This window comes from Anopheles marshallii, chromosome 3 (genome assembly GCF_943734725.1).
Source record: "Anopheles marshallii chromosome 3, idAnoMarsDA_429_01, whole genome shotgun sequence".
Taxonomy (NCBI): Eukaryota; Metazoa; Arthropoda; class Insecta; order Diptera; family Culicidae; genus Anopheles; species Anopheles marshallii.
In genome coordinates this window covers 2996071-3022819 of record NC_071327.1, presented here as the reverse complement: position 1 = coordinate 3022819, position 26749 = coordinate 2996071, and the positions used below count along the sequence as shown (strand labels likewise).

At 44.7% G+C, this 26749-nt stretch overlaps 5 protein-coding genes across 5 annotated transcripts; 4 read left to right on the top strand and 1 right to left on the bottom strand.

Moving 5' to 3' along the window:
• Positions 1-650: 650 nt before the first annotated feature.
• On the bottom strand, positions 651-1964 carry LOC128715085 (retinaldehyde-binding protein 1-like). The gene is made up of 6 exons (XM_053809968.1): positions 1784-1964; positions 1592-1686; positions 1372-1525; positions 988-1292; positions 761-914; positions 651-694 (listed from the first exon to the last, which is right to left on the bottom strand). The coding sequence occupies exons 1-6, from the start codon at positions 1962-1964 to the stop codon at positions 651-653; spliced, it is 933 nt and encodes a 310-aa protein (XP_053665943.1).
• Positions 1965-3108: 1144 nt separating this feature from the next.
• LOC128712125 (alpha-tocopherol transfer protein-like) lies at positions 3109-9420 on the top strand. Its single transcript, XM_053807021.1, has 6 exons — positions 3109-3292; positions 5527-5621; positions 5695-5848; positions 8782-9086; positions 9163-9313; positions 9383-9420. The coding sequence occupies exons 1-6, from the start codon at positions 3109-3111 to the stop codon at positions 9418-9420; spliced, it is 927 nt and encodes a 308-aa protein (XP_053662996.1).
• On the top strand, positions 6713-8429 carry LOC128712124 (probable cytochrome P450 9f2). Its single transcript, XM_053807020.1, has one exon. It carries the CDS (start codon positions 6843-6845, stop codon positions 8427-8429), a length of 1587 nt encoding a protein of 528 aa, XP_053662995.1. The 5' UTR covers positions 6713-6842.
• A 1499-nt stretch (positions 9421-10919) lies between the features above and the next one.
• LOC128711894 (probable cytochrome P450 9f2) lies at positions 10920-12515 on the top strand. The gene has a single exon (XM_053806783.1). It carries the CDS (start codon positions 10920-10922, stop codon positions 12513-12515), a length of 1596 nt encoding a protein of 531 aa, XP_053662758.1.
• Positions 12516-25530: 13015 nt separating this feature from the next.
• LOC128716191 (uncharacterized) lies at positions 25531-26343 on the top strand. The gene is made up of 2 exons (XM_053811111.1): positions 25531-25564; positions 25625-26343. Exons 1-2 carry the CDS (start codon positions 25531-25533, stop codon positions 26341-26343), a joined length of 753 nt encoding a protein of 250 aa, XP_053667086.1.
• The last annotated feature ends 406 nt before the right edge of the window (positions 26344-26749 follow it).

Below are 26749 nucleotides of genomic sequence, written 5' to 3'. Positions count from 1 at the left end.
GTCACGGCACAATCGATCATTTTGTGAACTACTCTCCTCTCCCAACACTTATCATGGTAGTATTGAATATCCAGAATATAGTCAAAGCACTCACATACGCTACTGAGACATAGACTCTGCCGTAGACAAATGGCTGAAATCGCTAAGATTCGAGAGAAGGAAGTCTTGAAGTGTTGTTTTGGGAATCTTGCAAGGAGAGGACAACGTAGACGACGCTTTTATAGTAAACTCTGTACAATGCCCTCAATATTAAGGGCCTTACGGATTAGACTGTTGTGCTCCAGTGGCCTGGTCATGTCATTAGAATGACACCAGACTCCCCAACCCATAAAATCTCGTTAGGCCTTCTAAGTGTATTCCAGAAGAAGATAAAGATCTCGAGATGGTGGGCATCCTTACTGTGTGAGTTATCTGTTTTTTTCACAACATTCCCATTGATTTAATCATAAGCATCTTTTCTCAACGCATGAAGCGGCTGATATAACTACTTATTCTGATTTATTTATTGTCTTTACTTGTTTATTTACCTATTACGTCGCAACATATTGGACAAGCTATGGCATTCCTTTTTCAGTAAACTTCCTGAATGATATTTCGTGATGTAGCAGGTGCACAACTTTTACCCCTTTTTCCACCAAATGTCCTTTTCTTTAAGATTCTTTCACCTCCGGGATGTACCCATGTCTCTCCTCTTCTGTAATGAAATCATGCAAATAAAGTCACTCAGGCCTTTAACGCTTTCTTCGTTTATCACACCCACTCTCGAATTTCTCCTTGTAACAGTCCAACAGCTGTCCGATGACTGCCCCATCATACTCCACCGGCAGCTCGTACGTTCCACCCAGAAACGAGGGCAGACGGTCCGCATCGATGTGTTCGTGCAGCGATTTAAACTCCACACCGTGCAGGAATATCTGAAAGCAAACCGGGGACACTCGACGCGCTTAATATTCAATCAATTGCAAATTCTCTTACATCGGCACCTACCCGCTGGCTCCATTTCTTCCCCAGAAATGGTTTGAATATCTTGAAAAAGATGTTAAACATGCGCGCATTGTTTACGATGTGTATGCCCTTGATGCGATGGGGCGAGTTCTTCTGCCCGTGGTCCACGACCGTCTTCACGAACTTGGGCGGAAACTGGCCGATGTGCGACAGGGACAGCTTGTCGAAGTTGATGACGAACACGATGCCGTGCAGCTGGGTGGTCGGCTCTTGGCCAACCGTCTCCATTAGCATGTTGGTGCAGCGGATCACCTCCAGCGACGGTACTTTCGTGCAGTTCCATTTTGCTGCAAAAAAAACGTGCATAGCCATGCTGGCAATTAGAGGCTGCATGGGACGGACGTGTGTGTGTGTGAGCGTGATTACCCCCCATTTCCATGTACAGTATGCGACGCCCGTGCTGATCGCGCTTCGGTAGAATCTGCACCACACGATCCTCCAGAGCGTTTTTGATCGAGTTCGTCGTCAAGTGATCGGAGATGAAATTCTCTTTCGCTTTCATGCGGTAAAATGCTTTCATCTGAAGCGTCATGAAGGAACACGCGTTAAATCACATGCTCGCGGGAAGCAGTACCCAATCACTCACCATATCAAACGTACTGTCGGGATAATATTTCTTGGGACGCAAGAAACGCCTCATGAACGACTCATCCTCCACCGGAACTCTCAGCTGCTTTTCCTCTGAAACCCAACACAACTCCAACCAATTAACACAAATCAGCTGTTTCACTATTTCACGCCAGCCTGGTTCGATGAACCAGTGACCTCCAACACTTACGCTGCACTAACTCGCGAAGCTTCCGAATGGACGCGTCCGTCACGTCGTTCGTTTCGCGCAACTCTTTAGCTGCCTTTTCCTTCGAAGCCGCATCCGTAAACTCTTCCAAATCGAGCGCCAACCGAACGCCATTTCCAAAATCCACAAACGGCGCTTTCAGCTCATCGTAACGCAAAGCCATCGCAAGCGAACACAGCGACTGCCGGATGTTTCCCGAAAGACACCAACAGGGTACGATGATGGTGCGTGCGTCCTGGACCAGTGCACGCGTCCGAAAGAGAGTTGGCGAGCAAGAACGCCTCCAAGAATGGGGCGAATGCTTTACGCACACAGCTTTAGTTATGGGTAACGAACGAAGAAAAGGGCGAAGAAAACGATCCACGGGCCGGTCGGCATACCCGGCACTAGCGAACATGATCTGGACCGAGGGTGGTAAAGGTGGTTAAGATCAAATTCGTTCCCGAGTTAGCGTTTCGTTCGCTTGGCCTCTTCTCGGGCTAAGTTGTTTTGCAAAACAGGTAACACAGCAAAGCAAAGTGATTTGTTACATGTTGGTTAAGGAAAAAAAACAAGCTTAAAATGAAACAGTCTTAAAAGGTTTACTTCAATCAGCCGTTCTGAACTCTGATAAATATTCCACGAGTGGGAAATAAATTCTTCAAAACTTCCGATTGATTGATTGTATACAATTTTAATGCGTTTTGCATACAAGTTGCATGAAAACATTCGACGAGAGCTTTTGGTTTTCGTATGGAACGCCCACCTAAAGCTGCTTTGATCGCTCTGCAGGGTTTGAATAAGTGAAGCAAAATAGATTAAATATCATTTACAACTTTGTTTGGTTACATACTTTTGTTCAATGTCTAATTGCCCATCGACATTGTCGTCCTAATCACCCACAAAGGGCAGAAGAATATAAAATTAATTATAATATATTTAAAAACATTATAAAATATGCCAACAACGTCTGAGAAAACGATTGTAAACAACGCTATCTGACAAACAAGCAGTACTTCCCAGCAAACCCTTACAAACGAACCCTTTACCACCGTCGAGTAACCCTGCAGTAGACGCGAACAAAATAGAGTTGCGCACTTCCCGTTCGGCTCATTTGCTCGTTGAAATCACTCGGTGATCAAACGCGAATCACCAGCACACACTCGCTGTGCTGAGCCGGTGTTCGTTTGAGGAAGCAAACAACCAAACTACATACGAGTGTTATTGTGGTGATATTTTTGGTGACAGCAAGCGGGAGCAGTAACGCGATCTACGCGACTTTTGCCAACCGCCACCCCTCGATTCAGCAACACGTGGCTCCGCAAAGCATGGCTTCGTTACAGTTTGATGACAAAAACGTACCCTATCTCGACCTCGGCGACGGCTATCGGATCGCGCTGGAAGGCGACGAGTATACAGATGCGAAGGCAAAGGAAAAGGCCGCCCGGGAGTTGCGCGAAACGCCGGACGTGGTGGAGAAGGCAATGCAAGAATTGCGCGCCCTGCTGCAAGGTACGTATGCGATGCGCTTCGAGACCGTAGACCGTGCGTGATTAGAATGCGATCCGACGCGATTGAGGGACCGAAATAGGGACAACCATTGCCTCAGTACAACAAAACGCGGAACATGCATTGAACGGCGCAATTGTGGGTGCTGTGGGTGGAAAACCAATCTCATTGCACCTAATGGGGACATTGTGGGTGCTGCAAACCTAATTCATCGTTAGACATTTCCTCGTATGGTTGGGGTCTTATGGGGTCCCGCAAGTAAAGTTATGCCTGGTGATAAAGTTGTTTAACAACCTTCGACGAAACGGATTTCGCTGCTCAATTTCTTCCTCAAACATTACGCAGATGTTGTAGCATAAAAAAAAAAGAAGTGGCCGTGGCGCACGAGAATAGCAGCTGTAGCAGAACGAGAATATTCTACAGTGCGTGGTGTGCGTAGCCCTGATGTTTTGCCAATCGGGTGAGGTTTTGTTGACGCATCCCGTTGGAGCGATGCGAGCGATATTCAAATGAGGTTACAAAAAACTGGTTCCGAATACCGTTCGGGCATGGTGATATTCGAGGTGATAAATTGCTGTGGTCGAATTTTCGGTACTCATTGGCGGACTTTAGACGATCCTCAAGTTCTACACTGGATTCGTTGCTTTTAATTCCAAAGCACAGCAAATTGAAGCCATTCACCGGACAATCGCCACCACCATCGTGTTAACCTTAGGCCTGTCGGAGAGGATATCGACAAATAAGTCATAAACCGTAAGCCTTCCTCATGCATCGAACTTGAACTTGAGAACTTGCGCGTCTAGTTACTGGTGAGCGTAATTAGTCGTTACAGTCGGAACTATTTCTTACCTACCTTCCGACCCAAACCCAACCACATCCATCACCACATTTCAAGGCGGACGACAACTGTACACACATATCGGGCGGCTCTAATAGCAAACGTTTGCAACCGATTGGTTTTTTTTTGTGTTCTGCAAACAGCGTGCGGGAAAGACAACTCCGCGAACCACGCACAACGCGGACATTGACACGAACTGGTGGCCCAAAATTTGCAATCGAACGCTCAATGACGTCGAAAGGGCGTCCGGATGTTTGTGTTATGTTCAAATGACGTATAAAAAACGAATCCCAGTTTTTCACCGTCTCTTGCTACAACAACGTCTCAGGCAGCTTTCTTCCGGCAGTGAGTCGTAGTGTTTCGTCGATTCCCGCGACTTCGCTTCAGCGTTCTGGCTCGTTATCCGCTGACTACTTCGTTTCGTTTCGATTGCGTGTATCCCCGTGTATTCGGTCGTCGGTGAGGCGTGTTTGGGAGGTGGATGGGGAAGGCAGTTTGCGTGAATCGTTAGGTGCTCTTTTGTTTTCATTGCGATGACGGTGAAATAATAATCGTAAATTACCCACCTTACCGATCGAGTGATGAATCGATCGTGCCGTGCTAGGTGCGTTCTCCATTTTGAAATTAGCTATAAATTATATTATTAGCTGTGGAGCGAAGATTTTCCACTTATCTATTTATAAATTAAAGTGAATGTTATCATGCCTTCAAAATGGTTTCATAGAAATTGTCAACTTCCCAAGAAACTGTGAAGCTATTAAGCCATTCCGGTTGATGTCACCCCATGTCCACTATCAGGAGAGTCGGTAGAGGAGTAATTATCCACTAACGCTCATTACAGCTCCGGCTTGTTAGAACAGAGGTTAGAAACAAGTTGTTCTTAAAAACCGGTACATGAAAAACAAAAAATTGCTTCTGTTCTATTCACTCGGCGAGTTTCTATCACCACCAAAGGCGAGCTTTTAATTTCCATAATCAATAACTCAGGACTATCACAGTTGACCTATGGCGGAGGTAAAGCGTAGGGGCTGATGCCTACGTTTAACCTACTCCCAATGGATCAACACATCCTTAATGTAATCATACAGCTACGGACGATCGAAATTGCCAACCAACCTTCCCATTGAGCCGCACAGCCTAACAGACACAAGGGTCGTGTTCTGCACTTGACACCATCTGACGCTGGCCTCCCCGAGGATGTAGATCACACGGTGCGCGGCGTAGCTATAATTAAACCGACGTACTTTGCTCTTGCAACAATCGCTGCTAATACTGGAGTGTTTATTTTTTTTTTTTGCTCTAGTGCCAAACCGCACGGACAAATAATTGCCCTTCGGCCAATGCTAATAATAATATCCGCTGACGACAAACCGGTTGTTCTAATTCTTTTCCTTTACAGACGAAAAGACTCTCTACGTCCCGATGGATAATGATCCGTTCATGATTAAGTTCCTGCGTCCGTGCAAATACTACGCCCAAAGTGCCTTTGAGCTGGTAAGTCGCGCGCAAACGGTCGAATTTGTGTGTGTTTTTTTAAGCTAATTTGTTCCGCATCCGTTTTCACTAGATTAAGCGCTACTATCGCTTCCGTAGCAAACATCCGGACCTGTGCGATGAGCTGTACCCCGTATCGGTGAAGCATGTCTACGGGGAAGGATTGGTCCATTTTCTCCCACTGCGCGATCAGCATGGTTCCCGCATTTTGGTGCTCGAGTGTGGAAGTAAGTAAATCTGCGACGATTTCAACGTAATCAAAGAACTTCATCAACCGACAAGAGACGAACCTTTTTTTTTTCCTTTGTAACAATTATTTGACTTGTTACCATGTGTGTGTAATAGAGCTTTGTATGTGTGTGATAAAAGCCGGTGCGATGCTCCCGCGCTTTACATTGACGACCTTCAATCGAACAAAAAATGTTTGCCACCCCCCAACCCGCTCGGTCGGTAATGATCATTCCGTAATGATCGTACGGAATCGCCACACGGTGGGAAAATAAAATGCTCATCTAATGGCGATAATCATCATCGCTTGTTTATCTTCCGGCGGTAGGTGGGTTTGCTTTGGAGCCGATAATATCTTTTAACAGCTAGCGTATTTATCTAGCTGGACTGCACAACGATTCCCACTACAAAGGGAATGTATCATGTACCGCGCAAGGTGTGAAACTTTTAAGCGTTGTTTCCTGATTATTTTCAGAATATTGAAGGGATTTGAATCTCCCTTGAACAATTGTCCGGGATGAAGCATATCCGTCTCATGCATTACAGAGATCCTTCCGACATGTACTAATTATCCCCCCAGTGACCCACTAAAGTCACAGTAATGATGCAACTCTAATGCTTTCTTTTACCTTGTATGGAAACACCGCCTGCTATGGTCATAGAGGAAGGTGACACAAAAAAAAATGTGCAAATCATTCCAAACCTACTTCGTGCAACTCATTGTACAAAATTCATCATCACTCAGACACCACAAACACAGTGAAGCAAAAACCGAAGATAATTCACTATCTGCAAAGCCAACCTATACGCACTCTGCTGTGGATTGGTACGGCCACACCAACACCGCGTGCACGATTGTGTGCGTATATTTTCGTGGGACTATGTTATTGCGATGGCGTTCTCTTCAGCGTTAGTTCCGTGTAACGCGTGCATGAAGGAAGTACAACAAATTCGGCGCTCCTTCAAGGTGACTTACGCGAATCCGTGCACAAAATGTTTCTACTGTGGGCGTTGCCGTTGGCCCTTTATCTGTTCTATCGGTGGAGTGTGGCAACGTACGATTACTTTGAGAAGCGCAACATCCCGTACGTGAAGCCGGTTCCGTTTTTCGGTCAGGTGTGGTCATTCTTCACGCAAGGGAAACATGCTGTGGATGTCGCTTCCGAGGGATACTACATGTTCCCGAACACTCGCATCTCGGGTGTGTTTACGCTGCGCACTCCGTCCTACCTGGTGCACGATCCGACCCTGTACAAGCAGATGGCCATTAAGGACTTTGACCACTTTACCGACCACGTGACGGAGTTCTACACGGACACGGATCCAATTCTGGCCCGGTCCCTCTTCTTCACCAATGGCACGCACTGGCGTCAGCATCGGTCCGGTTTGAGTCCGGCCTTCACCGGCAGCAAGATGCGCAGCATGTTCGGGCTCCTGTCCAAGAGTGCCGGCGATGCGATGGACCGGTTGGTGGTGTTCTCCCGCGGCAAACCGTTCACGATGGAGCTGCGAGATCTGTACTCGCGACTCGGCAACGATGTCATGACGTCGATCTCGTTCGGTGTCGAGGTGGACTCGCTGACGGACCGTGACAATGAGTTCTTCCTCAAGGGCAAACGGTTGGCCCAAATCGACGGACTGCCCGGCTTAAAGTTCCTGATGGCAACCACCATCCCGAAAGTGTTCCGCTTCCTGCGGCTCAGCGGCATGTACAAGGATGTGAACGAGTTCTATCTGGACGCGGTATCGCGCAACATTAAGATGCGCGAAGTGAATCGAATTACCCGACCGGACTTTATCCATCTGTTGCTGCAGGCACGCAAGAATACTCTGGGGGCCGAAAAACATGACGATGATACGCTGCAGGATGCTGGCTTCTCCACCGCTCAGACCCATGCAGTGGAGCAGAAGGGTGAACAAGGGTTGAGTTGGGAAGATATTGACATTGCGGGAGCTACGGCTTCCTTCTTTTTTGGAGGCATCGAGACGACCACCACGCTGCTGTGCTTTGCAAGTTACGAGCTTGCGTTGAACCCAACGGTCCAGGATCGGTTGAGAGCGGAAATTGACGCAATACGGGATGAGCTGCCGGACGGGAAAACGCCAACCTACGAGATTCTGCAGAAGATGAAGTACCTGGACATGGTTGTCTCGGAGACACTGCGTCGATGGACGCCACTGGGACTTACCAATCGCAAGTGTACCAAAAACTACACGCTCACCAACACGGACGGCACGCGTATTACGATCGAGCGAGGTCACAACGTGTCGATACCTCTGAAGTCCTTCCATCTGGATGAGAAATTCTACCCCGACCCGCTACGATTTGATCCGGAACGGTTCTCCGATCCCCACAACATCAACCAGGACGCGTACGTGCCATTCGGGACCGGGTTGCGCAACTGCATCGGTTCACGGTTGGCTTTGATGCAGGCGAAATGCATTCTATTCCTCATGCTATCGAACTTCATCATACAACCCGACACGAAACTGACCATCCCCGTAGTGATTGATGAAACGTCAGCCGGGCTCAACGCGAAGCATGGCTTCTGGATGAATTTGGTACCACGGCGCACGTAAACCAGCCTGCTGGAACGCTACTGTGATAAGATAATGGCGTGATAGGAGAGAGGATTTGCTTCAAACTGGTTCAAGCATACTCGTCTCGAAGCCAGCGACAGTGAGCGTGTGGTTGTACGACAACGATTCCGTACCCTTTTTTGGACTAGCGTGAACGCTACCGTAACCGTGTCCTATTTTGGCCAATCAACCAAATGATATGTGATCCAGCATTGCCGAAATAAAAGCACCATTATTCACACTCGGCGTTATCTTCTTTCCTTTACACCGCTCTTATCTTCATTAAGAGAAATCTATTTTCATAAAGGTTAATCTGTAAATTTTCGGATTTTGTTTTTTCTTTCGTCTATAGAGAAATGGAAACCAGCGAAGGTGTCCCTTACCGATCTGTTCCGCGCGGTACAGATCGCACTGGAAGCGGGCATGTATGAGCCGCGCACACAGCTAAACGGTGCCATCGTCATACTGGACATGGAGGGACTGTCGCTGTCCCAGATCATGCAGTTTACGCCCAAGTTCGCGGCGATGGCACTCGACTGGATCCAGCAGTGTACGGCGATGCGTCTCAAGTCGGTACACATCGTGAACAATTCGTATCTGTTCAATATGCTGTTTGCCATCTTCAAACCATTCTTGACGGAAAAGTTACGCAAGCGGGTAAGTTTCGGTGCTGTTGCCACTGGTCATCGATAGAAGTTACATTTTTAACACTCTTTTTTTCCTCTCCCTATAGCTATTCTTCCACCAAAAGGATTGGAACTCACTGATGTCACACATCGATGCCAAATGCTTGCGTCCCAAGTACGGTGGAACACTGGAATGTCTGGAAACGGATGGAAAGCTACTCGGTGAAATGTTCGAGCTGTACCACAAAGAATTTGAACGTAAGATGTGTGTAATATCGTAAATGGCACGGTAATTAATACCACCCCTTTTGTTCACATCCATTCCAGTTGCCAACTCCTTCGGTTACCTCCGGAAACAGGACTAGCGTACGCGTAGATGAACTCTTAGCGAGCTAGAATTTAAGCCTAAAAAACGGGAAAAGATTGTGATATCAAGCATCGAATGACAATCTAGTTCTTGATGTAGATGTAATCGTTGCAGACGAGCCTACTTGTAGCCGGGATCTAAATGGGTATTTCGTTGGGATTGTGTGTGTGTGTACTTATAATCGGTTTTAGTTTAGTGTAATGCCAGCAGTGCGGCGCTTCAAGCCATTCAACAACAGTGCAATGTCTAAGTCCATGGCTTAACTCAAATAAACAACAATAGAAATAGAAAAGCGTTTCATTGTCCAAAAACTTAATCACCTTAAACTTAAATATTATATGAATATAATGAATATATGCGGACGACCCTACGGTGTCTAAAGTTAAGAAGCACTTATGTCTTTCATGTTAGTCTTGTCATCGTCTTTCAATATTCAGTTGACTTTAGCTGAATTAAAAGTAAGGTTTTTCATTTCTCCTAATACTTTAAACAATTTAAAGCAACTTAACGTAAGCTTCCTAATTCTTTCTCAACTAAACCGCTAGACTTGACGAATTATAAGATATTGGTAATTGGGAGACTACTGCAGCACATTCTTAGAACGCTTTAAATCCACAACTTATTTGATACTTCAATTCTGGCTTCATTGTTCCAGCTATGATACACACAACTAGAGAACTGAATATGTCTTATTGCTTTCATCTCAATCACAGCAAAGGTTGTTTAGCGCGCACATGTTTATCCACTTCACTGCCCTGTAAACACACCAGTGCGTCCCAGACACCAGAGAGCTTCCGATAGCCCAAGAAAAAAATACACCGACAACTACAAGCGATGTTTGCCAAACTGGCCAAACATTACCACTAACGGTCACGCTTATCTCGGCAACAACACCACCACACTGCAATCATTACATCATACAATCGTATTACACTGTTTCTCTACTATGTGGATCATATGGTTTCCAAATAGACGTATTAAAGCATAACCCATAACCGGTATGCTCCGGATTGCATATTGTTCCCATATCTTCAAACCAGCCCATTTTGGATTGAAATGTGTTCTACCACTGCTACCACCGTTCGTCCGTTCCTCCGTCCAAGGATCATCACGGTACACAAGCGAACCAAACACGATCAATTACTGCAACCGACAGCACAGCTATCTGACTCTGTGTCGCCCTATCGCGCACACGATTGGAAGTGAATTCTTCCGCTGTTTCCCACTTCCACGCCAGCCAAAATTTGCCTTCCGCAACCGTTTTTTTTTTTTTGTGTACAATCTGTGACGCGTGGATGCGTTAGTGTAGTGGTAGTACACGCAAGATGCGACCACTACGACGATGATGTTGATGGCGTTGTCGACCTTTGTAAGCCCCAAAGATCAGTCGCGAGTCTGTTTCTGGTGCGAGCGGGAGCAAGTCTCGGTCGGGTGTAAATGCACGCGCGCTCGTGCACAAACACGATTCGAAGTGGCAAGGTCTAGGTCTAGGTCAGAATGTTTCTGCTATGGGCGTTGCCCGTGGTGCTGTATCTGGTCTATCGGTGGAGTGTGGCAACGTACGATTACTTCGAGAAGCGCAACATCCCGTACGTGAAGCCGGTTCCGTTTTTCGGTCAGGTGTGGTCATTCTTCACCCAGGAAAAGCACGCAAGTGATGTCGCTTCCGAGGGATACTACATGTTCCCGAACACGCGCATCTCGGGTGTGTTTACGCTGCGTACACCGGGCTATCTCGTGCACGATCCGGAGCTTTTCAAGGACATGGCTATTCGGGATTTCGACCACTTTACGGATCACGTGACGAATCTGTCAATGGAGTACGATCCGCTGCTGGCCCGTTCATTGTTCTTCTCCGTCGGTGCCCAGTGGCGCCATCATCGTACCGGGTTGAGTCCGGCCTTTACCGGGAACAAAATACGCAACATGTTTGTGCTGCTGTCCAAGAGTGCCGGCGATGCTATGAACCGGTTGGTGGTGTTCTCCCGCGGCAAACCGTTCACGATGGAGCTGCGTGATCTGTACTCAAAGCTGGGCAATGATGCGATGACATCTATTTCGTTCGGTGTCGAGGTGGACTCGCTAACCGATCCGGAGAATGAGTTCTTCTTGAAGGGGAAACGCCTAGCGACGGTCGATGGCCTGCCCGGGCTGAAATTACTCATGAACGTGATACTACCCGGGCTGTTCAAATTTCTAAGACTGGGTGTGCTCTACAAGGATGTGAACGAATTCTACCTTGAAGCGGTTTCGACCAACATTCGCTACCGAGAGCAGAACTACATCAATCGGCCAGATTTCATACACCTGCTACTGCAAGCGCGCAAAAACGGGCTGCACGCCGAACAAACGGAGGACGATAAGTTCCAGAGTGCCGGGTTCTCCACGGCCGAAACACACACGGTGGAGTCGCAAAGAGATGCCGCGAATGAGAATCTACAGTGGACGGACATAGACATAACAGCGGCCGCTGCTTCCTTCTTCTTTGGAGGCATCGAAACCACAACTACACTGCTCTGTTTCGCCAGCTACGAGTTGGCTGTGAATCCGGCCATTCAGGCACGTCTGCGAGCCGAAATAGATGGTGCACGTGAGGAGCTAGCAGATGGCAGAACACCAACATACGAGATATTGCAGAAAATGAAGTACCTGGACATGGTGGTGTCGGAAACGCTACGACGTTGGACACCGTTTGGTCTTACCAATCGGCGATGCACCAAGAACTACACGTTCACCAACACTGATGGCACTAAGATCACGATAGAAAAAGGCTTGAACTTATCTATTCCTCTGAAAGCATTCCATCTGGATGAGAAGTTCTTCCCAGATCCGCTCCGTTTCGACCCGGAAAGATTCTCCAACCCGAACAACATCAACCAAGACGCCTATCTACCGTTTGGGACGGGTTTGCGGAACTGCATTGGGTCCCGGCTAGCATTGATGCAGGCTAAATGTTTTCTGTTCTACATGCTGTCTAATTTCACCATTGAACCCGGCATGAAACTAACCATTCCGCTTGAGGTCGACGAAACGTCGGCGGGCATGAACGCGAAACATGGCTTCTGGATGAACCTGGTGCCACGCTATGTTTAGCCAAGCCTTCAAGGCAATGTGATAAGATAAGCAACCGTGCGTTGCGTCGAGAAGATATGTATCGCACGTTTCACACAACGTGGTTCGGTATGTGTTTGTGCGTGATGCAAACTCGGTGCGTAGTGTTCTCAACATCTCGGGGATATCCCAATACAACCCTGTGTCAAAAAAAAAGTTCCTTTTTATCGTATAAACTCCTGCACGAAGTAAGCGAAGCTATTGTTCAACGTATGAGAAATAAAAGCAATGTTTCGTATAGAACGAAAACAACGTGTAGTTTGTTGGTGTCAGTATTCCATTACCGTCTAATGCCACCTGTAGCACGGACCAACACTAACGCACTAGTGCGTTGAGTAGAGCGCATACAAAACAAGGAATTGGGCTGGAATCGAGAGGAAGCTAAAAATAGCGCCGCTGTTGTTGATGCGAAACGACACGCACACAGTCCATCCCCTGCTGTGCCGTTGATTGATCGAGGACATATACATTTTGTGTACATTGTCGAGTGGTCTTTTTTCGTTTTGTAAAACGGAAGACGATTTTTTGTGTGAGATTGTAACAGCAAATCACGTTTGATATGGTTAAATGTTCTTTAATGCGACAGGTAGCTCGCATGGGATTGCAATTTTTTTAGTGTTACTGGTCATTTTGCACACAGAAGTTTAAAATACCAGGTCCGAAAAATGTTGGATCAAAAAGGAATACGGATAAAATCTTGCACACGGTTTTCGAATACTTAAAAATGTTGCTGCCAGTTTGAAAATCTTCTTTTTTGTAAAGATCACAATAGTAGTCAAATAACATTAATTAATAAATCTCACACTCGCTAAAAATGCGCCTTCCCTAACCGTCCGTGACATAAACTTTAAATTACAACGTTGTTGTTGGAAACACAACGGTTGACGATGAAATATTTCAACAACGCGTCGTGAAATGTTTCTAGTACTGCTACCTGTTCCCAGGTGGCGCTAGTAGTTTCTTCAGCTACGTGAAAAATTTAATAAAATATTAACTTCTATCAAATGAATATTTTTTGTTGAGCCAAATCCAAAATCATCTAATTTAAAATAGTTTCCTAACCCTGTACCCCATCCCTGTCCACATTCTGTGAATAAAAACTGATGCCATATTTGGTTACTTTACTCCGCCGTTCTCTTCGTGTTACAGTTCTCTATATTGTTTCTGATGGTTTCCGATGGTGATGAAAGTTCCGCATCTCGCTACGGCAATGCGTCCGAAGCAACAACAAACATTTCTAGACGTTGGCCCCACTAACGAACAGTAAAATCTTTAGAACAGCAAAATCATCTCTCCCAGTGGCTCCGATCACTTGTAATTGCTTGTTGTCCCGGAACCGACGGCGCCTCGGACATTAAGGATCTGCTTCGAGGTGATGATCATTTTCTTTCTCCTACTTTCTATTCGTTCTCGCGCGAGGCTGTGACCAATCGAAAGCAGGGCTAGAAGAATCGGAATTCTAATAAATTATTTCTTCCCGCTTCATCAACCTAACATCATGCGCGTTGAAGTTGATTAAGCTCAACGCTGTTCGGGGCAGCTCGAAAGGGTACTGGCGAGGGAAACAGAACACATTCTCCTATCCATCACTGTAATCCGTGCAACGGTAGCAACGTACGAAACAAAAACAGGAAGAAATCTGATTTTTGAAAGGAACTCAACTCCCGTGAGCTCCAAACACTTCACCAACAGGGGCCACAGGTTATCGCGTTCTTTTCCACTCGTTTCATTCTATCAACCGGACCAACCGGCGAGGATGATGCCATGGAGCTGATGCACGTAATCGAAGAAAGATTAATTGATTTTCTAGTTCACGGATCCGATTTTACTACCTCAAGTAGCACTCCCTTTTTATCTGCATGCCCTGCGTGGTGAACTCGATTGTAAATCCGTATTTTACCGTAGCTCGATCGGATCGGGCTCGCCCTCGTGGTTCGCTACTACCGGAATCGATCGATCGACACACCATCGATTCCACTCACGTTCGACTTGTAAATTAAATGTTTGAAATTGCATTACGGTCACTCTGATCGGACACCTTCTCTGCTCTTCTTCTCCTTCCCCTAATGCGCCCTTTCCACAATTGCATATGCACAAATCCGTGTGGCGTCGCGTCGTTCGCAGCAAAAGAAGTTGATGTTTTGATTTGTCGCTGTTGCAATATTTTCCATATTCTTGCCGGCCGATCAACATGCCCTCGTCATCGGGTATTCTTTATCCTCACGTGATCCCTGCTTACCGTGTCGCACCATGCAGCGTACGAAATTGGTTACACAAACCGACACCGACATTCTTTCTCTTTGCATATTTATTTGTCTAATTGGTCATGTCATCGGAAAGAGTTGGCAGGAAATTTTTACATATCCCGCTCCATCTTCCTTCACGTTCCGTACGCTTTGTCGTCACCGGCTAAGAGGCGACCATTCGATTGGTATGCGCAGAACTTATTTGATTTCGATGTCCGCTTGTGCCGGACAGAACGGACATTTCATATTCCATACTCGTGGCCCAGCGTGGAGTCAATTCTTCATGCAAGTTGCTGGTGTAGTTTTTTGTTTTGCTTCCACTTTGCTTGTTTATGGCGGGCTTGTGACACTTTCCGCCATGGTGGAATCAATCACCCTTGTATTACAAAATGCCGATTGTCGGATTGCAGCCGAATGGACAAGGATTTATTGACATTGAATAACTGTGCGAAGTAATGGGTAAGATGCAGATAAATTCTTGGTTTCAACAATGATGGAAAAACGTGCATACAAACAGGGAAGTTTAGGGGAGATTTATGTAACTCTTTGTTGAGTTACGTAGTCTAGAACAAAGACACTCATGTGTCTATTTTATTAAGACATAATAAACAACGTAGCTCTGATACAGGGTTTTCAAAGAATATACAACAATAATTGATAGTTGTAGAGACAACTTTAAAAACTGAAACCAAATTTCACAAATAAACATATTTTCATTGCGTATTGGACACAATGACAACAAAAGAGGAAACTCCAAAAACTCTAAAATATGTAAAAGACACCCCTGTACATCAACGACAACTCCCACCCTCATTTGCATCCAGCACGAGTCCTAACCATTCGGCCGTTCGGGCGATTGATATATTTTCCTTCCTCTCCGATACATGATTGGTTTCGTTAATTATCCTTAGCTGAATTGATCACCTGTGGAAGCAAAACTGCTCCTTCAGAACCGTAACACTTTCTTGGGATGGGAAACAAAACAAACAAACAGATGGAAAACCAGTGTCGATGGAAGACAAATAACCACCAGCAACATTTGCATACACCCAGTATTATGAGATTTGGTTTCCGTTCCTGGAATAATAACTACTTTATGGTGATTTTGCGCACCGAAGATGCCCAGCCGAAAGACAGATAAAAAAATACAAATACATTCTGCGATTTTTTTTGCCCGAGTGCAATGACATCCGTGGTAGAATTCGATATAATTAATGCGTTTCGTCGATGGATCCCGTGACAGTTCTGGGAAAAGTGAACGATTGATCATTGACTGCATGTTGAGTACGGCAGGAAACGAAACGTCGTCCAATGCCTTACCGTCTAGCCTAGAGCGACCGCATTCCTTCACATTCCCCCGATCGAGGGTCGCGGGAACATTAAAACAAAAGATTACTTCACCCTTGCCACACATTACGACAACTTTCGGCCACTTCCTGTTGAGTAAGCAGGGCCGAGCTGCATTCCGAGGGGAAAATTGTTCCCAGTGGCCGAAAATTCTCAGAATATTTTCCACACGCCGACGATCAGGGGTCCCACGGGAGGTCGTCAGTTAGGCGTAATGGACTGAAATTGTGTATGCAATCACTGTCACTTCCTGTACGTACCAATCGGTATGTCCCGATCTCACCAGAGTTGCCCTGTGGCAGGTGTACAATGAATAATATTCTACTTTCATGCGTACATGTGGCTGCTCGTCCACGAATCAGAAGAAGCGTGTCCAACGGCTGTGTCGCGGTGTTTTATGGCTTTTCGCCAACGACACTACGCTTCTAGCCACGCTTCTCGCAGTTGCGGTGGGAAAGTCAAACAACAGTTCACGTCCCCTGGCGTCACGGCCCAGACAAAAGGACGAGCGGGATTTCCAACCAACCCGGTCCGAAGATGTGCAAATATTCACATAACACCACGTAGAGCTTTAGCGGGTCGATTGGTTTCCGCACGTTTTAGCGCTTTCTTCGTGGTAATGACCTCAGCAGGGTATAAATAAGGTTTAGCATGAGAATAACAAAAGCCTAAGCTAGGGCGAAGTCTTTCTATTAGTAGAACTTGTGGTAAACATAACTGTTTTTAGAGTACAAAATGTCTTCATTCCTACAAATTGAGCTCCAGATCCAATGTTAAAACTATTTAATTATATAATAGTTAGAATGCAACATTCTAATATAAAGATATAGTATAGATCTAAGTGATCTAGAGTGATCATTTCATTGTAGATCATTGATATGTCGACTAGACACACGATCTACTCGTAACATTAGTTGATATAACCTCGATCGACGAACTCACGATCGCACAAGCATATGGAACCGCTCCTCCTGATGATCTGTAAGACAGTTCTTCGTCATATATTCTTACAACCATTCTACAATGCAATAGAACTGTCTCAAAAGTTGTTCTATCCTCGTTCTTGTACCAACCTCTGTACCTCTGTGTATGTCTGTGTACCTCTGCAGATGGGGGATATCTCCAATAATTAACAAGATATTGAATGTTCCAAAAGTACAAGGGCGACAAAGGTGGATAACATAGAAATTACCCATTTGGCAGCATGCTTAACTTGATGCTGTTCATCACAAGTCATATCGTCATCATATCGTTCATATCGTCCACCACTTTTATTGCCAATTATTAACAATTGGCAGGAACGGGACACCCAACGACACATGTGCAGATCGCGCATTTACACCAAATTTCTCGATCGCACTTCGAAAGTGGAGAGAACACTCGCCTACCCGACACCAGCTACACACCAGTTGTGCCGATGATGATTATCTTGTTCGGTATATTTGTTTTAAAATTTATAGTGTTTATTTCGGAACTTGGACCCGTTGCTCACGGGACCGGGCTATTTATTTATCCATCGCATGCCAATATCAGTATTTGTGTGTGTGTGTGTGTGTCGGTTTGTGTGTATGTTCTGGGTGTACCCGTTGGCCTCACTATACCCGCAGATATTAAATATATACACAGAGAGTATTCTAACGGGCCCGAAGTGACGAGCGACCGCGAAAGGAACACAAACATTGCGCACAAACACTATCCACGCGGAGGTCTTTCTTCCTTCGGGTTGTGCCAACACGCGTCTTTAAAAGAATGTCGGAAAAAGGTTTATTCGATTTCCTTATTCAGCATGCGCGTGTGTGTTTTTTTTTTCTCTGTACTCTCTTGTTTTTACTTATTTCAACTTGCCATCATGTTGCCTCTGGTGCGATCGTTATGATGCGCCATCCCTTCCACGTTTTGTTTCTTCCCGGCAATTTTCAGCAGTTTTTCCTAACACTCTTTTGCCCCCGGTACGGTTCTTCAGCGTAGTCTGTTCTTGTTTTCAACCACTTCTCAAATTACCAAGCGAATGTAAACAGCCCGTGAAAGTGATGGGTGGAAGTGAACGGGTGCACATGTGCGGTTGTTGCGATCCATACGTTGCATCCGATGCAACATGCAGCATAACAGTGGATCGCTTTGTTCTACTGATGCTGTTGCGACGTTTCGACGAGATCCAGCGACCGCGAGAGAGAGCGAGAGAGAGGATGGTTCATACACGAAATTCGATGCTCCAATGCTGGACCATTCTAAGGTCGGTTTAACCGCTTCCAGACGCGATCCAGGGAGACGATCGATGGTGTGAAATATGTGCCCGATTGGATAGTGGTCGGAACCTTACGACATAAAAAAACCAGCTGAACCAAGTGCAGTAGCATCGATTCCGGAGCAATGCGCCATTAAAAAGCAAATATGGCTTTTATTTCGGTTTGCGCCCGCGATGATGCATTTGAAGAGTTGGTTCAATTATGATATGGATTGTTATTTGCTGTCGATCTGTTGATAACATCGATGCATTATCGAATAAACATTGGTGCGGGGGCACCTCCTCATAGCAATTCGTTTCTTTCCAGCGTTTGGAAGGAATAGAAAAAGTTTCTTAAATAGTTATTTAGAAATCAACTTTTTAGGTTATCAGTCGGAACACTTAGAAACTATTGATTCTACTAAATTTACAGTAATATTCAACGAAGATCTGGTGCAATATTTATTATTATGATGGTGGGACTCTGATTAGATCGTTTACTACGAGTTACTGCCACGTTATCTGTGGAATAATTTTATATAAAATGATTTTACTTCTACTTCAGCTATTATTCAGCGGTGCTATATCGATGTAAAATCCTCGTTAACTCCAAGTTTTCTACAATCGACGATAGAGTGTTCATCTTGCCGGAAACTTGCTGGAATCTTTTAGTATAAAATTAGTTTTAATGAAACAAATTAAATTTTCATCAATTCATTAATGTTTCCAACAGCTCATACACGTGTCGGTATCTACCTCGGTAGGTATCGATATATCCAGCCATCTCATCCCACCTCTAGCTGCTTCATTACGATCAGTGATCACATCACAAACATCTTCCTCCCTGTACCAATATCGGATGTTTATGTTTTTTTATCATCCTCCCAAAAATCTCCCCCCAACGATGACTGCGCAACCACATCCTGCCACATCGTGTCAGATCAACCGGAAACGTACGGGATCATCTCCACCCCCCAAACAACCCCAACCCATGACAAAAAAACTCCTTGATATGGCTGTCCGGTTGCACACGCTTCAACGTACGACAACGAGTTTTAGAATGGGGAAAAACTCTTTTGAAAATTGCTCCTAGGAAAATGATCACATGCCCCACCCAGACCAAACACACACGACATCCCTTTTGAAATGGACAAATTGAGGCAGCGCTGCATTCTGGCCGGCGCAAACAGATGTGATGATCGCGTGATCACGGATCACATTTCCAGCCATATTTCAGGTTATGAATGTCTTGCTTCAAAACATCATCATCGTCGCGTAGATACTGGGTGGTGGAAAAAAAAAACACCCCCCTAGCTTCTAACAGCTCAACTTTCCTGTTTTCCCAAAGCAACCATGCCTCATTTACATCACAGCAGCAAAGACGAAAGCGATGCTGGAAAACGTATGATTTATGGCGCGAGGCCAGCATGGATGGGATTTCCCGGTAGGAGTACCAACAAAAAATGAAGCTTCGCTGGGGGTGTTTAACTCTATTGCCTTATGAATACAGATCCTTTGCACTTTGGTGCAAGTGTCGTCACAGATCAGGGGTCATAATGCCTCACGAGTCAAAAGGGTTTTATAATGTTGTGGATTAAAACCGAACTTCTTTCATTTCTTTGCGTGCACGTTGAAGATTTCAGCGCCTAGCCTACTCCGAGAAAGAACATCCCGAACTTCAGCAGGAGGGCTTCTTCGGTGTTGTTAGTTGATATTTAATACCTATCATTGGAATTTATGGCAGCGATCGTAGAGAGACAAGTCGAAATAACAACAGATATTTAGAATATTCATCGGGTGGTCTTGTTGGTCAATGAAACTAGTCTTTACATTGAAATAGTTTCAAGTATTATTTATCTCAAATTTGAAAACTAAATACTTTATTGAGATGAATACCACTTGCGGAGTCTTTGCTCAACTTTACCCAAACCATCTCTTCAACATTCTGATGCGCTTCATCACCAATGTGAGTGTGTTCATATGTGTTGATAGCATATTCTCGAAACTCCCGCATAACACATCTGGCTTCATTTCGGCGAGAAGACATTTGCCCCATCCACTGTGGCTTCCTTTTCAGACAGGGAAGAGGAAGAATTTACGCAACGTTAAAGAGATGCACAAATTATGGAAAAAATAAACTTTCAACCACAGACCGATCACCAGACTGATGGCCACAAAATTTGACCCCTTCGAAACGATGATCCATTCCTTCCTGCCGGAGATCATGTCATCTGATTGCAGCACTCCCAAGAACGTGACATATTTTAACGAAACCTTACAACTCCCGGCTTTATAAGCAGACGAAATATTTATACATTTTCAAACCCGTACGCAAGCAAAGCAGCATAATTTTGCATCCCAATTGCATGTGAGGTCACACAAGACGCACCTTCCGCTTTATTGGGGAGAAAACAAAATATTGCAAATGTTCCCTCCATCCGGTTTTGAGGTCATAATTAAGCTGGAAACTTTAACCTGCGGCTTGTTTTCTTCTTCGGCCAGGGATCGACCAGTCCGAAGATCGAGTTACGGTGTGCTTTGGCGATAGCATAAGAATTTCCCTAAAAAAAAACCTTAGCCCAGTTTAGAGAAACGGGAAGCTGGATTGATTATTGACCATAAAGGATCAATTTTTACCCTGTTATGTGTTTATACCGCATTAACACGATACTGAAGCACTAGAAAGGACACTCGTCGAGACCTTTGGGTGACCCTAGCTTAGAAGTACTTTTACAAAAAAAACGTGCTGCTCATCAAAAAACTTTCAATGGCTTCTGTATTCGTGATCGTCCTTGCTCAAAACAAATCACAGGAAAACATCTGGAATCTGGCTACCGGACAGTTAACGGATTTATCATATTAAAAGCTTGTTTTACACAACCGACAAAAAACGGAAAATCTTTTAACATGTTACCCGATCTCAAAACCTAATTTCTCATGCGTGCGTACATTTTTAAGAGTTTTTGTTAGAAAAAAAATCTATTCCTAAACAACAACAGCTATAAGTACCGTTGAAAGACCCTGGCCCAAGAACACACAAGAAGAGTGCCACTTGAAATAACCTTGAAGCACCCAACGATCTCTTCCCGGTACTGTTCACCACCGATCACCTTTCGATAATCTTTCGTACTTAATTGAGGCACGAATTGACCACCATGGGGGTCATATTTTTCCAACATAAAAATCCTGTTTACAAACATCTGACACTCGCCATTGTGCGTTAATCAACAGAAAGAAGGTTGAGGAGTTTCAAGACGAGAAAGAGAAAAAAAACACCAGACTTGCATCTGAAGCTTAAATTTCGCATCCTTAAGGGTGTATTAATTCGAATCGAAATTGGATGCATCAGCCTGCATGTTGGACTTTCCCGGTTGGATGAAATTTGATTTTGGCAAGTTCTCAAGATATTCGTTTCCGCCTTGCCGTTAAGTTTGGGTTGATCTATCTTGTGCGATCTCTTGATCGATTTTGTTTCGCTCCCAGATTCCCGGAAGGTTTCGAGAACGGAACGGTCTGCTGAAATAGAATCCAAAAGATCTTGAGCAGCAGAGGAAAACAAATCCGGTGAAGAAATTGCAACATTCCTCTTTGGTAGTAGAACAGTAGAAAAAAAACAAACTGATGAAAGAGAAACATAAAATTTTGGTCAAGAATGTCCCAATGTCCAGATGAAAGCATACCTACTGCCTGACAAACGACACCGGACGATAAATCAGGCGCACCTTGGGCTAACACCTTCCAATAAAAAAGCAACAGTAGAGAAAGCTGAAAGCATGGTGTCGTTTGTACTTCCTCCCGATTGTTGACGACGTTTGAATAGAAACTAAAATTACACACACTGGGGTTGGAGGGCGATAACGAAGGACAATCGCAAATCCATTAAAAAATCAATTGTTACAATGGAAAACGTTCTGTAAAACGCACCGCTGTAAAAAAAAAGCTATCCCCGAGTACTCCTCGGTATGGGATTGTCTGTAAAATTAATGTAAAAGAATTGAAAAGAACACCACCGACAGGATGTACTCGATCATGTTTTATGGGGAAAGGACACTAAAGGCCCGAAAACATGGCGGACAACATCTTAACTCTGTTCGTGGAACACGAAAGAGTTCCACTGATAACTCCCACTAGAGTTCGAACTGTTCCTTCCACTTGTGTTACATCACATTATCCTTCAAGCTTCAAATGTTTAAGCTTCCTGTAGCAGTGTACCGAGTTCCACAAAATCACTCAACTGTCAACAAAAATGGACGAAACTCCTGGATGCCGCAGCCAAAAAGAAACATCCTTGGGAGAGATCTCCCATGATCATTAATAACGTGAAAGTCTGCAAGGAAGCGTCTGAGGTTTGGTTCGACCGAACAGACCAATGCTAGCGAAACCTCCAACAACACCAGACAGGAAATGGGCTCGAAAGTTCGCCCGAGACATGGATCGTGTCGCTTTTTGACCTGTGTCCCGGTTGGAAATCATTTGCCAAAGATAGCAGAAGATGAAAGCCGAAAAAAACAACAAAATATTCCACTCGAAAAGGAGTCAAATTTCCTAGCAGGGTTTCCCTTTGCCCCATCATGCTCGTTCTCTCGTTTGCATGTGTGCGCATGCAAGAGAACACACAAAAAACAATCGGAAAGTGTGTTGCATTCTACCAGGTCCGTTTGCGTGGTACCGATCCGTCGAGATGCACTGTGGCGCTCTTATGTTTCTCATAATGTTTTCATGTTTCCTACACCCATTTTTCGTCCTGCTGCACCGTGCTCTCGACCATGTATGTAAATCACCATTTCTCAAGTGTGTTGCACACATCGGGCCGTAACCGACACCGACCGTTCGAAACGTTCCTATCGGCGCATCATCCCGATCGGATGGGATACGGTTGCGGGCGCGCCGGGAAATTATCACGATAATAACAAGCCGACTAATAAGCTGAACTAAACCCGATCGGCTAAAATGATGATGGATGAACCAGGCTGCTATGATGACGACCTTTTCTGGTCGGTGTAAGTGGGAGATAATGCCACATTTCCTGGATGCCGATGCGCTCAGGATTCTAAATCACTTCAAGTGGTAAGTGTGAAGAAAAACTGTTCGTGGGAAAAATAATCGTAGCAGAAGCGAGTTGAATTGCTGTTACCGTCTTTATAGTATGGTACAATTTGAAAGAAAACATATTAGCTACAGATTTACACCGAAGTCTATTGGATCTTGATATTAGTTCGTTCGAATTCGTAGCTGTATAAGATTGTTTGAGCAAAATTGAGCTAAAACATGCAACAAAATCCTCAATCTTTCAGATTTGTTCAGAGTTTCAGAGATTTGAAATCGCTAGCTTAAGTTTAACTAATGATTTAAATAATGTACATTAAATGTTAATCACCAAAATCCACCAAAAAAGAAGACTTCCACGACAAATTTCGTTAATTTATGATTCATTGTACTTTTTAAACAATTTGAACCAGCCTGACTAACCTTAATTGAAGCCAGACCTAACCATGCTCCCATTCTTCATCCGCACAACCCAACACCCAACCAAATACGTTAATTAAACATCTCCGGGCACTGCTCGGCATTCATTAGCGACAATCACAAATAATGTAGCAAAGCGATTCAAACCATTTAAGCTAAAACCTCGCGACAGCGGCACCAACCGGGTAAGAAAGCCCAATCGGATACAAATTTCACTGTTTGCATCAATTAAACGACTCGCCTGGCCGTTCTATCTGTTGCTTTTACCCCCTTTACCGCAGCAGCATAAATCCAACCAATGAATTAATGCATTCTATGACGTTCCGGCTTTGGGGGTTCTAGATTTCCTTTCCAATCTGTCAGCCTTCGTCCTATGGGCAACAATTGAAAGTGTGGCTCTAATCGTTCTGGTGCATGATGAAAGCGAATGAAGAGACGGTTATGCATTCGAGAGTAGGATTGGGTACCCTTGTTTCCTACACAAACGACGAGCTATTTGTTAACAATTGCTTCATTGTTTCATGTAAAAGATTTTTAATACGGAAGCCAACGCCAATAGCCGTCCAGTTTTGTTTTCGCTTGTAACATAGTTTTTTAAATTGATAATAACACAATATTATTCAGCCATGAAACAATGCACACTGGCTCAAAGCAGTGCAACCGATACAGTATGGTTGGCTTCCTTTGCATCTTTTTTTGTACTCTCCATGCAGCCATCTGACCACCGGCGATGGTGTTGCTGTGTTTGCTTATCAAGTGTCACCTCGAAAAAGATGGCGGATGTTTGAAATTTGATTTTCCCAATTTCACACCGTCCGCTGGATGACTTCCCTGTTCCCTAGGCCCGAGAACGATCAACACTCTCCTCCTTGTGACAAACATATGACATTCGATGCGACCGGAGGTCTCCAATATGGGCCGAAGGCACATGCATATGCCCTGCTTCATCCCACCAAGTGACCGATAGCAAATGAGTATCAGTTCGTGGTTTGGTTTGCAGTTTTATTGAAGCAACAGCTAACAGCCGGAGCTAACCGAACGGTTGGATATTCCAAAAAAACCAAAAACGCTGCCTCCGAGCTGGCGGCAAAGGAAAAGCCATAAAGTTGTCTGAAAAATTGCACTACCGTTCGGATCGAATTTCATGCTCGGTGATGGAATGTTGGCCGCTTTCGGCCACTGGGTGCTTGGTAAATGCGTTAGCTTGGATCTTTGTTTTTATAGAACTTCTTTGGATATTCTCTTTTTTTTTCTCTGGTTCGCTGTAGCAATTTCCCACGGGTCTGCTTGCAAACGGTTTCGGGGTGGTTTTAACGGATTCTTTCCAAGATTGGCACAGCAACCTGACAGTTTGATGGGCGTTGTGAGGAAGCTAACGTAGCGTGCCATGTCTGCGACCTTCATGTGGACTGTTTTAAATGCGCCCAAAATCGATCCGTCTTGCTTGATCTTCCGACTGGAAGTGAGACGTATTGTGGCGTACACAACTCAAACGTTACTGCTCAACCACCAAACACAGAGTTATGGTTAAATCGCTTATCGTTTTGTTTGTTTTCGCCCTAAGCAGTGGCACTAAGCGCATTACATCGTATAGGACGAATCAATGTTTCGAATTCGATATCGATTTCGAGTCGCAAGCATCAGTTTGTTACTACTTTTATTATAACTGCACACAATTTGCTCACTTCATTCAAGTACACAGCTTAGCACAACTATGGATATTTTCATTGCTTTACTCTTTGTCTTAGGTTGGATAGTTGTAACAAAACAATTTCCAATTCAATTCAAACTATTCCTTAATTTTCCAGGTGTGATGTACCCAGCACCTACCGTCGTGACGGCAAATGATCTTCCAATGCTGGTGCGATTGATTCGGCAGCAAAACAAGTTGCCAGTGGAGAAAATTGAGTCCCAACAATCACAATCTCAAGATTCAGATGATGGTCAATCAGTTCAAGAAATGGTCCAAAACGTGCAATTTACACACCAAGTTCCTATTGTAACCACCACTGCAAAATCAACGAAACCGCCGGTACCTCAAACCCAACACCCTGATCAAACTACCAAACCACCGCCACCGCCACAAACTGGTTCCAATAGCACCAAACCCTTGTTGCCAAATGTGACCAACCCCAACAATAACATGTCCAGCACACTACCTCCAGCTGCACCGGGCCAGCAGAACCCAACAACGCCGACCGTTCCGAACCAAATAGTGCTAAACGTGAACGTACTAATTCACTCTGGTGCAGAAAAACATTCCGCTGCACGAAGCACGCACTGTAATCATCAGACGGAAACATCACACCATAAGTGTCAGAACTCCAAAGCACAGCACGAGCAAGGTACGAACAAACTTAAAAAACCAACCATCAAACCCAGGAATATCCTCAGACAAAACCTCAGACCGTACAAAATAGAAGTTCCAGTGAAGATGACGGCACCATTCGAATTGCAGTTGGGAAATGACCAATATTACGGCACAAAGACACAAGTCGCTAGGGAAAATGATTGTCTGCTTTGTTGAAATCTTAAATAAAGTAAATTCGTCGCTTTAAGAGTATCGTTATACCAAACTTTATTTAAGTGATGAATCCTGCCCAGCACCTTCGAATAGACTTCATTTTCGAGATAATGATTAAATGACTCACCGAGGCAAAATACTCTCAGGTTTTCTATTCTAGAACAATTTCAACTCTTTACCTGGAATTCATTTCATTTTACTTGATGAAGCTGTCCTGGGGATGACGATATACATGAATAAACACAAAACACAGTGACAAATTGATGCTTGCAATATTTGTATCAGTTTATTAAATCATCCTTCCAATTGTTTACTTATCTGAGGAAAATATGTTGCAACTGGTTACATTAGTATCTTATCCGCCTTAACTAAATCCTACATATTCCACATTCTTACAACCGTTTAGAAG